At 31.9% G+C, this 12,323-nt stretch overlaps 1 protein-coding gene across 1 annotated transcript; it reads left to right on the top strand.

Annotated features, from left to right (window-relative positions):
* The first annotated feature begins 824 nt into the window (after positions 1-824).
* On the top strand, positions 825-11,886 carry LOC128191676 (uncharacterized). Its single transcript, XM_052863868.1, has 26 exons — positions 825-875; positions 1,265-1,351; positions 2,308-2,361; positions 2,750-2,803; positions 2,960-3,016; positions 3,803-3,844; positions 4,019-4,069; positions 4,230-4,292; positions 4,908-4,949; positions 6,175-6,228; positions 6,393-6,449; positions 6,628-6,669; positions 7,034-7,084; positions 7,192-7,239; positions 7,344-7,397; positions 8,201-8,263; positions 8,468-8,518; positions 8,636-8,683; positions 8,804-8,857; positions 9,533-9,595; positions 9,775-9,837; positions 10,076-10,138; positions 10,456-10,524; positions 10,903-10,995; positions 11,098-11,199; positions 11,614-11,886. Exons 1-26 carry the CDS (start codon positions 825-827, stop codon positions 11,695-11,697), a joined length of 1,560 nt encoding a protein of 519 aa, XP_052719828.1. The 3' UTR covers positions 11,698-11,886.
* The last annotated feature ends 437 nt before the right edge of the window (positions 11,887-12,323 follow it).

Raw genomic sequence — 12,323 nt, 5'->3', positions numbered from 1 at the left:
GCGCTGTTAGTTTAATTTCCTATATATATACACCAATGCATGTCATGAATAGACATATTATTTATCATATTACTTGAGATATTAGTCAAGTCGTTAGGTACAAGGTAAATAGCTTAGGTTAGCTAAATCCTCTGTCACAACTTGCCGTACGTGTTTGGTGATCGAGCGTGTGCAACGGGATTTGCCAGTGTGGCTTCCATGGCTGAATGTAGCGTTAAAATCGTGTAGTAAAAAATTGAAAGTGCAAAGTAAGACAAACGGACGTTTGACGTGTCATTCGTAGGTATCACGTACAATTCTGGTTGGAGACGGGTTGCCACTCGCAATGTGCGACGCTTGTAAGAACCGTACTTATGTTTTACGATTATCGTGCAACGGACGTACTGTACAACACATTAATTACAGTGTACTTGTCTTTTGAAATCGACAGCATAATTATAGACACTGTAAATTGTATATTGTATTGTATTGTTTATTTGCTAAAATTCATATGAATTATAAGCAGTTACATGTTACATTTATAAATCAAATAAATAATATTTATACACGAACTAATAACTAAAAATATAATTTAATTGAATAAAGATTATCTTTAAAAAACACTATAATCGTATAGCCTTAAGATAGCCGTGTATCCAAAATTCTGAATTCGTACGTGTACACAATGCAAGTGACGTCATAGTAAAGTCAATGATTCGACGCCACAATGATTGCATCTGTACACAAAGTTGCTATGTGCATGAGCGGATCGAGTTTGCTTTGATCTGATTTTAATTAGCATCATCCAAACATTAAGGACAGTACTGTCTTGCAGATTAAACAGAATGGATTACAGCATCATACTAGATTTTGGAGACGAGCCAGTCAGGACCGTGGTGAGTAAAAAATAAGTTACAAAGCAATTAATGAGTTCCTGAAAATATTGGCACTTTTAACACTTTGATTATTTGATATGCGCGACAAGAAATTGTACTGTGGTTTCATCATTATTCGTTGAATACCAATTTTCATGGATTTCGTTGTTAAGTTTACCCATGAAATTAAATGCTCATTGACGTGCAGTACTAACAATTTGTATTGATAGGGTCATTAGCCACGAATTGACGTACCCTTGAAACTGTGATTTTCACTTTATCCATGAAAATTGATACCCTTGAATATTAATCAAACCACAGTAATCATTTTTCTTGATTACGAACACAAACGTAGTATGATTGAAACAGTATCAAACATGTTCATAAATAGAAGAACCGTCTATTCATAGGATGAAAAACTGGACATCCTCAGATTTGATTATAGCTGGGCAGAGGCTGTTCAGGCGGCAGAGGAGGAAGAGGAGAGGAAAAACGAAGTATGCTATAAACAGATTTTATCAATGATAAATGATAAAAGATTTTAAGGGAAACAATGAGCGTGTGAAACAATATATATTTTTTTTAAATCAAAAGGAGTTCCCTGTGTCTTTTTGAGGATTTGACGGATAATCTTGCACCCAGCGTAGTAGTATATTAGACAAATCGTTTATGAAATAAAACCGTTTATTGTTAGTATATAACGGAATATTGAGGTTAATTTCACGGCTCCTTTTACTCTTAAAAATCTAGAAAAAAAAATTAGAAGCTTATGAAGGCTTCGCCCCCAGGACCCCTTGATTACACTTGGGGTCTCAAAGCGACCACTCCCAGACCCCCCCCCCCCCCCCCTTGAAAAAATCTTGCAACCTTTAACTGACACTTACACACTGATGTTATTTTTTAAAGAAAAAAAATAGATTTCTTTTTCAAAGTGCGTCAACGTTCCTACAAAGCCTACATGTATTTCCAACATCGCAAATCACGCCCAATATGTATATTTCTCTCCAAACTACGTGGACTCAAGACCGTGACTTAAACTTGAGATGATGATGTACTTCATTCCAGCATGCCTGGAAATATTCCCTACACCCCCCCCCCACCCCCCTCACCCCCCCCCCCCCCCCCTCGAAAAATGTCTGGATCTGCGCCTATATAATAGCTCACATATTCCTTAATAGAAAAGGTATCCCGCGGTTTCCACAAAACAATGAATGTGAATATAACATAGTTACTCGCCCAGTTCTCTATAATTATTTCCAACTTTTATTATTTTTCACGGAAGACGGGCATGTTGCATCAAAGCAACAACACGGGATTCTAGCAGCGCTTTTTAAGTTAAGCATCGCTTAAACTAGTGATACGTGTTTAAAAATGTGAAGTTCTTTTCGCCACAACATTTACTTTGACACAATTTTGATTTTCATTCTTTTAAAAGTATTGTATTCTCTCCTAGGTTGAGGGCATGGATCAGAAGTTGATTTTGGAAGATGGAACTCATAAGTTCATGGTATGTACTATGTAGGAGTTCTGGTAGACAAATGTACTGACACTCAAATTAATTTAAGACGATGCATATCTTTTTCTATGTACATGTAAATCCCTACTCATCATGAAGTTGTACATTGTATTTCTATCGAGCTAAAATGCTGATTTTTTTGTTTAAGGATGGTTTTTAGAGTGAATTCAATGCTGGCATGAAAATTACGTCTGAGATATTAATAAATACAAACATTAAAATGATCATGATTCTTTTATATTCAAATAATATACATTTAATTAAACGTTGAACAGATTATATAGATTATTTCGCAAATCCATGTCCTGAAATAAGGGATACTATCAAATATCAAACAATGCATTTTTTAAGAAACCTTTGTTTTTATTCTATCAAACAGATTCAAGAAAAACGGCAGAAGGAAATAATGGAGAAAGTCCATAAGGAATTGATGGTAAATATGATAATTTACTGTGCCAAAAAATTGGGAAAATCTAGATTTCTCATGATAATAAAAGATAAAAAGTAAATAGCAAGCAAATATTAATAAAAAGTATTGTCTAACAGCATCCTGTGTAAAACTTGTATAACTGTATCGTTTAATTTAAAGGCTAGCATTCCGCAAAGAGACCAGAATTTATGCAAAGAAGCCGTGGAAAAGATCGAGGTATGGTATTCGCTAATGACTTTTGAACTAAATATTTATATATGTTCAACATTTCTTCCTTAAATCATTGAAGTAAGTTAATGTGTAAAATTCAGGAGGCAATGGGTAACATTGTAAATATTAATGACAATTTTGAAGACTCAGGGTTATTAAATTGTCCCATTTTTTCAGAGACTGAATGAAATTAAGATGCGGGCTTTCATAGAAACACAGGTAATTATTGCGATCTTACAAATATTATTTAGTGTGGATTCAAATACTAGTAATATACACTTGATATAGCGTTGAACAAATTAAATAGATTATTTCTTCAAATCCATGTCCTGAAGTAAGGGATACTATCAAATATTAAATCAATGCATTCTATTAAGAAACCTATTTTGTTATTCTATCAAACAGATACACGAAAAACAGAAGAAAGAAATGGAGAAAGTCCATAAGGAATTGATGGTAAATATGATAATTTTCAGTGCCAAAAAATTGGGAAAATCTATATCTCTCATAATAATATAAGATAAAAAGTAAATAGAAAGCTAACATGATAAAAAGTATAACCAAACAGCATCCTGTGTAAAACTTGTATACCTGTATTGTTTTATTTAAAGGCTAGGCTTGCAACAAGAGACCGGAATTTATGCAAAGAAGCCGTTGCAGAGATCGAGGTATTTATATATGTTCAACATTGAAGTAAGTTTATGTATGAAATTAATCTTGCAATTGGTAATATGTTAATAATAAAGGACAATTTTGAAGGCTCAGAATTATAATATTGTTCCAATTTTTCAGAGACTGAATGAAATTAAGATGCTGGCCTTCATAGAAACACAGGTAATTATTGAGATGTTACATATAATTTAGTGTGGATGCAAATAATATACAGTTGATTAAGCGTTGAACAAATTAAATAGGTTATTTCTGCAAATCCATGACCTGAAATTAGGGATACTATCAAATATCAAACAATGCATTTTTTAAGAAACTTTTTTTTTTTTTATCAAACAGAAACGCGAAAAACGACAGAAAGAAATGGAAAAAGTCCATAAGGAATTGATGGTAAATATGATACATGTAATTTACCGTGCCAAAAATAGGGAAAATCTAGATCTCTCATGACAATACAAGATAAAAAGTAAATAGCAAGCAAATATTGATGTAAAGCATTATCTAACAGCATCCTGTGTAAAACTTGTATAGCTGTTTCGTCTTATTAAAGGCTATAGCTAGCATTGGGCGAAGAGACGAGAATTTATACAGAGAAGCTGTAGCAAAGATTGAGGTATGGTATTCGCTTGCGACTTTTGAACAACATGTAATTATTATACCCCCGCTACGAAGGAGAAGGGGGTATACTGTTTTACCCTTGTCTGTCTGTCTGTCCGTAACAAAAATTTCTGTCGCATTTTTCTCAGCAACTATTCATTGCAGATGCTTGAACATTTTTCACACTATTTGTTTAGGCATGCCATATCGTGAGATTTATTTTTGTACCATTCGGACCTCAACTTCCTGTTAAATGACGACTTTGGTTATTTTTAGCCAACATTTTCAAACAAATTTTCGTTGAATATTTCTCAGAAACTATTTATTGCAGATGATTGAAATTTTAACACTCTATTTGTTAAGGCATGCCATATCGTGGGATATATTTTTGTCCCAATCGGACGTCAACTTCCCGTTAAATGACGATTTTGCTTATTTTGCATATTTACCTTAGAGCGGGGGTATCACTGGTGAGCATTGGCTCACAGATAACTTGTTGTACATGTTCAACATTTCTTACTTAAATCATTGAAGTAAGTTAATGTGTGAAATTTATGTGGCAATGGGTAACATGTTAAATATAATTGTCAATTTTGAAGGCTTAGAATTAATAAATTGTCCAATTTTTCAGAAACGTAATGAAATTAAATTGCTGGCTTTCCTGGAAACACAGGTAATTATTGAGATCTTACAATCATATATTATTTAGTGTGGATTCAAATAATATATACTTGATTATAAGCGTTGAACAAATTGAATGAATCATTTTTGCAAATCCTAGCTGCAATAATGTAGCCCTTTCCCGATTGTTTTTGGGAGAGGGCTATCCAGTAAACATCAGATATAAAAAATCGGAGAGGGCTACATTATTGCAGCTATGCAAATCCATGTCCTGAAATTAAGATCCTATCGAATATTAAATCAATTAATTCTTTAAAGAAACTTTTATTTATTCTATCTAACAGAAACACGAAAAACGACAGAAAGAAATGGAGAAAGTTCATAAAGAATTGATGGTAAATATCATAATTTACTGTGCCCCAAAAATGGGAAAATCTAGATCTCTCATGATACTCAGTAAAATATGATAAAAATTAAATAGTAAGCTAATATTGATAAAAAGTATAATCTAACTGCATCCTTTGTAAAACTTGTATACCTGTATCGTTTTATTTAAAGGCTAGGCTTGCAACAAGAGACCAGAATTTATGCAAAGAAGCCGTAGCAAAAATCGAGGTATTTATATATAAGGAATAAGGAATTATTCTTTGAGTATTATGAGATGATAATTTCGGTCGGGGCGTGATCAAATCCAATAAAGCCCGAAGGGCATTATAATAGATTTGATCACACCCCGACCGAAATTATCATCTCATAATATTTAAAGAATGCTTCCTTATTACTTATATTTATATGATATTAATTAAGCCATCATACGATTATATATTTAAATATTAATAAGCAAACCCCGCTGGCGCCTCGATTTGGCGTCATTTGTATTATGGGTTATATAGTACAAAATCGATACGTAGTGTTATCACAGGCAAATACACTGGAAAATGTAAATATATGTTATTAAATCATTGAAGTAAGGTAATGTGTGAAATTCATGTTGCAATTGGTAACATGTTAATAACAAATAACAATTTTAAAGATTCAGAATTATTAAATTGTCCCATTTTTTCAGAGACATATTGAAATGAAGATGCTGGCTTTCATAGAAGCACAGGTAATCACTGAGATAAAACATATGTTATTTAGTTTGGATTCAAATAATAACAGCGTTGAAAAAATTAAATAGGTCATTTCTGCAAATTCATTTCCTAAATTTAGGGATACTATCAAATATTAAATTAATGAATTCTATTAAGAAACCCTTTTTTTATTCTATCAAACAGATACAAGAAAAACGGCAGAAAGAAATAATGGAGAAAGTCCTTAAGGAATTGCTGGTAAATATGATAATTTAGCGTGAAAAAAATGGGGACAATCTATATATCTCATGATGTTATAAAATAAAAGTTAAATAGCAAGCAAATATTGATGATGATGTAAAGCATTATCTAACAGCATCCTGTGTAAAACTTGTATACCTGTATCGTTTAATTAAAATTAGGCTAGCATTGCGCAAAGAGACCAGAATTTATACAAAGAAGCTGTGGCAAAGATCGAGGTATGGTATTCGCTTGTGACTTTTGAACTAGTTATTTATATATGTTCAACATTTCTTACTTAAATCATTGAAGTACAATGTAAGTTAATGTGTGAAATTCATGTGGCAATGGGTAACATGTAAATAACAAATATCAATTTTGAAGACTTAGAATTATTACATTGTCCCATTTTTTCAGAGACATAATGAAATGAAGATGATGGTTTTCATAGAAAAACAGGTAATTATTGAGATCTTACATTTATTATTTAGTGTGTAAAATGACTGCACGACATTCGCCCTAATTCAACTTTCGACGCAATGCAATGCATGCGCGGATCCAGAACTGTTTCCTGTGTGAGAGGGGCGGATGTCTGAGAGATAATTTTTGTTTACTGGGGAGGTGGGCGGTGTTCTTAGGCCTCTTTATATAGTCAATTAACTATGTAAACTTGGTAAATTTGAATTTTTCACTAGGGGTACGGACCCGACCCCATCCCCCTCGAACTAGACCCGCGCAAGCAACGTACCGGGGAAATAAAATACACGTAATATCATTATTGGAAGTTAATTGGCACTGATATATTGATTGGTGTTTTTTTTAGAAAATGGCGAGAAAGGGGACACTTTTGCACAATATCTTCGTGCAGTTGGTGGTAAGACTTGAATTGCTTTCTGGTTTTTAAGTAAAATAAATTTAAACACGTTTTTTTCGTAAAGACATAACTAAATGTTTTATGGTGTGTGTGTGTGGTTTTTTCAGAAAAATGTAATGAGACGCAGAAACCCGGTCGTGGCAAAGATGATGATGGTAAGATTATTTTTGTTGATGGTCAGATTTGTAAGTCTGGCGATGAACACAATGGTACTCTATTATGTAACCAGTGTTTTATTTAATGTCGTATTTTGTTTCAGAACGATCTCCGTCAGCAGAATGCCAAACTAGCTGCCGTTCACGAGGAACTGAGCGTAAGTTTCCATTAGTTATGTAATGAATAAATCAATCAAATCAAATAATCGATCGATCAATCAGTCGTCAATCAATAGATAAATCAATTAATCAACCGCATGTATCATACATAAAGTCTGTGTCTTGAAAGTTTGTGATATACAATGCATGCTGTTTACTAGGTCGTCACTGAAAGAATTGTAAAATATCGATAAAATATCGATCGAACATTTTTGCAAATAGAAACATGATCGGCCATATTTTACTTATGGCCGATCATGTTTTTATTTGCATAAATGTTTGATCGATATTTTATCGATATTTTACAATTGTTTGAAAAGAAAAATGCTTTTCCTTAAAATAAATTTTTAAGGAAAATTAAGGTATGGGGGTTATTTTTATGATCTAGTATTAGGAAAAGGTTTTACAAAAGGGAAAATTTGTTGTGAACAAAAAAGGAAGGTCCAGCATGAATTGATAGTCATTATACAAGTACTTTACACGTTTCAGAATGATCTTTAAGTTACCCTGTTTCGACATTCATTTGTGTACGGATCACATTTAAATCATGAATGTTCCTCTAATTAATATTTTTTTAGAAAAGAGTAAAGAAAAAAAACCCGAAATGAATAAAATAAGAGCCAATATTTTGACGGAGATATTGGTTAATATTCAACATTATATCAGATCCAGTTTACCGCTGAAAATAAAATCGAATTAATAAAAGCACAGTCAATTAATTGTTTTTACTATTTTCAGATGAAAAATTGTCATTTTATGATTAATATTTAAATCAGATATTAATGTCGATGTGTTTTTTTAGATGGTATTTAAGAGAATGGCCGAAGAAAAGAAAACGAAGGACGTAACTTGGATGGAGATGATGGTAAATACAAGTTATTTCTATATTTTGTCCCAATATTTATTTATACAGCACATTTTCTTGACTTAATTGTTATCCATTAGAGTATGGATCCGATCCCCTCTAACTATTAACATGCGCGAGCAACGTACCGGGAAATATAAAATACGTTATATTATTATTATTTGATGTTAATTGGCACTTATATATTGATTGTATTTTTCATAGAAAAAGACAAGAAAAGAGATACTTTTGCACAAGATCTTCGTGCAGTTGGTGGTAAGACTTGAATTGCTTTCTGTTTTGATTTTTTTTTAAAGTAAAATAAATTTAAACACTTTTTTTCCGTAAATGCACAACTAAATGTTTTATGGTGTGTGTGTGTTTTTTTTACAGAAAAATACAATGAGACGCAGAAACCCGGTCGTGGCAAAGATGATGATGGTAAGATTATATCTGTTGATGGTCAGATTTGTAAGTTTGGCAATGAACATGATGATACAGTAAGAATCTTCTATAATTATGTAACCTGTGTTTCATTTAATGCCGTATTTTTATTTTCAGAACAATCTTCGTCAACATAATACCATCCTTGCTGCTGTTCACGAAGAACTGTTTGTAAGTGTCCTTTAATTATGAAATGAACAAATCAATCAATCAACCACATCTTTTGTATACCAAGTCTGTTTATTAAAAGTTTTGTACTATAAAATACATGTATTGTATTGTTTATTAGTCAACAGCTGTACAGCTCATAGACATATACAATTAATATACACATGTTATAATACATATACTGGTCACTTGAAAAAGGCAAGTTTATACATGAAGTTTTCTGATTACAAAAGCATTCTTAATATATTTACCTAAATTGCACAAATACATGCAGTGTATTAAGTTGTCACTAAAAGATGTTTTACTTTTAGGCGATGAAATTTCTATTTGCAAAGTGTTCAACATTTTATCGATATTTTAATGTTGTTTAAAAAGGGTCATGCTTATTCTTTGAGTACATTGAAAAATAACATTCAAACCTAATCAGAATAGATATAAAAGCAGAATTATTTTCTTAAAATTAAGGTACATGTATGAGGGTTTTTTATGATCTAGTATTAGAGTATTAGGAAAAAAGTTTTTAACTTCGGAAATATGGTGTTTGCCAAAAAAAAGTCCAGTAGGATATTGATGGTAATAATAAATGTACTTTGCACGTTTCAGAGTGATCTTTAAGTTACCCAGTTAAAAAATTTGTGTATGAATAAGATTAAAATCATGAATGTTTCTCTCTTTTAGATAAGAGTAGAGGAAGAAGACAAAATGAAGAAAATAAGAGCCCTTATTTTGACGGAGATGATGGTAAGTAAACAACAATATGTCATACAGAAGAGAAGAATACTAATAAATTTATCGCTGAAAACAAAACCGAATCAATCAAAACACGTTAATTTTTTTTTCTCAAAATGATCTTAAAGTTTCCCAGTTCAAACATTTGTGTAAGGATAACATTCAAATCATGAAAGTTTCCCCTCTTTTAGACAAGAGTAGAGAAAAAAGAAAAAATGAAGAAAATAAGAGCCAATATTTTGACGGAGATGATGGTAAGTAATCAACAATATGTCATACAGAAGAGTAGAAGATTGAATTTATCGCTGAAAATAAATCGGAATCGATCAAAACACTTTGATTCCCTCCCCTCCCCCCTTTTTTTTGCTATTGGCAGGTAAAAATTTGTCAATTTTTAGGATGAGGAGGATCTTTTCTAGATAAAAAGTTTGGATGTTAAAATTATTACAAATGTTTCAGGATTAAAACTATAATCATTGTTTTTCTTTTCAGTTGAGATTTACGAGAATGGCCGAAGCAAAGAAAAAGAGGGCTGTTATTTGGTTGGAGATAATGGTAAATTCAAATAGTTACTATATTTTGCTATAAATTACTATAGCCCAAGATATTTATGCAGCACATTTTTTAAACTAACTTGTTATTCATGAATACGATAGCGTACATACGATGTTTATACAACAGAATGAAAAAAATCCCAAGACTTCTGATTTAAAATGCGCCCTCTAGCTTGTCAGGTTTCAATACACAGCTAATGATTAAAGAAAAAAATCCCAATATTTTCCGTTATGAATCTCTAAAAATTTCTAAAATCGTAATCGCTAAAATGTATATATCAAATTAGAAAAAAAAACTTACTGAATTATCTTTTACAGAGAGAAATTAGAAACGGACAACAATTACCTCAAATCCAGAGCGGAACTTTAGGCTACGAAAAAGTGTTGGTAAGATACATTTACATTTTTCTAGGATAATGCAAATGACGCATTTTTGAGGTGCAAGCGGGGTTTGCATATTTTAAAGTAATCATTAATATTTAAAATGCATAATTAAAATTGGATGAATATTTTGAAATTTTATTATTTCATCGTACAATTAATGAAAATATATGCACACTGTAATAAGGTATCATTCGTTGAATATTATGAGGCGATAATTTCTGTCGAACCGTTATCAAATCTATCATAAAGTACTCATAATACTCAAAGAATAATTCCTTATCCTTTAGATAAATTAATAGTTGCAATTATATACCCTTGTATATACATATACATATTGTGTACTTAAAAATGAAAGTCGTTTGACTGTTGCCTGTTTTAAAGGATCACATACTGGAAAAACCGGATGTGGACGAAGAATTTGTTCCACGGAAGCTCTTCCTGTTCGGCGTTGACTACTTCAATATCTCCCAAGAGGTACAACTTTCATTATCATTTGTAATTTTTAATGGTTTTAAAGGTCGAATATACATGCAACTTGGTTGTAACGAATTAAATATTTTATTTCATTTTACGTAGCATGCGAGTGAGCCAGGTACAAATAGAGATCAGAATCTCATTGCTGTCAACAAAGATGATGAAAGCCTTCATTGCTTTGCCGATTCAGCAATTTCATCAATGGTGAGCATGCTTGATATCTGTGTCTTTAAGATAGTGAAATGGTTTAGTGGTTTAAGGTGGTATGGGACATCGGTCGATACTAATGTGATTAGAGTATCTTATAATTAAAATACTTTCACAGGTTTTATAAATTTCAAATTTTTCAATATTTAATTCAAACATTTTTGGGGAATGGTAAAAATTTAACTCATCTTAACTCGAGTTAAGAACTCATGACTTACAAATTCGTAGTGGACCCGCCAAATCCAGTGCTAAGTTGCTAGATGATAATTTTGGGAAAGAAACTATGAAATTACATTTGATTTTTTTTGTTTATTGTGGCACAATATCGGGTCCCATACCATTGAATTGGTGATGAATATGAGATTCCAAAGTAGACGAGTTTTGTTCAGTCGTGTTTTTCTAATTTTCCAGGACAAAGACACGGCCAATGACCAGGAAAAGCCGCGCCGCCGGACCCTCAGGGACCGCGTGAAGAAATTCTTCGGAATTAAATAGAATACATGCATTAGTATTCTACAGAAAAGACTCATACATTATCTTACTGAAGGAACATTACAATGTATTATTAACTTAATATGTTCTTTAATTTAAACCGTGTTAAATCTTAATCAATCCGACAAATAATTTCATGTATAATATCAACAGTTGTAATGTAAAAATGTATGTGTTTATAAATTTTGATTACAAAAGTCTTAAAAAGTGTTTTGTTTATTTTATTCTTGTGCTGAGTCAATGAGTCAATATGTTTCTGTGATACATTAACTGTTAAGATTTTTTGCCATGCTCGGATTTAGGGGGGTCTAAAGATAGATAGATAGATAGATAGATAGATAGATAGATAGATAGATAGATAGATAGATAAATAGATAGATAGATAGATGATAGATAGATAGATAGATAGATGAAACATTATAAATGATAAAACACTTATACCAAGTGAATATGTGCATGGTGACTTAATTGACAGCATTACTTTCACTATATACAGCAAACCAGCTTTAATTTGTTCTCACGCAAAGTAAGCACCTGCATGCACTTTAAATCTCCAAATTATTTGTTTAAGATTATTTTTGATCGCAAAATTTAGTCACGGCGAGCCAACTTATCGGATGTAGAATGTT

The sequence above is a fragment of the Crassostrea angulata genome, chromosome 1, assembly GCF_025612915.1.
Source record: "Crassostrea angulata isolate pt1a10 chromosome 1, ASM2561291v2, whole genome shotgun sequence".
Taxonomy (NCBI): Eukaryota; Metazoa; Mollusca; class Bivalvia; order Ostreida; family Ostreidae; genus Magallana; species Magallana angulata.
The sequence above is the reverse complement of the archived record's forward strand: the minus strand, read 5'-3'. Positions and strand labels throughout refer to the sequence as shown.

Excerpts from the sequence above, each read along its gene's own strand:
- LOC128191676 (XM_052863868.1), top strand. The coding sequence starts at position 825 with ATGGATTACAGCATCATACTAGATTTTGGAGACGAGCCAGTCAGGACC. Across the intron at positions 4,293-4,907 it reads AAGCTGTAGCAAAGATTGAG|AAACGTAATGAAATTAAATT; the intron begins GTATGGTATTCG and ends CCAATTTTTCAG. Across the intron at positions 6,670-7,033 it reads TGGTTTTCATAGAAAAACAG|AAAATGGCGAGAAAGGGGAC; the intron begins GTAATTATTGAG and ends TGTTTTTTTTAG.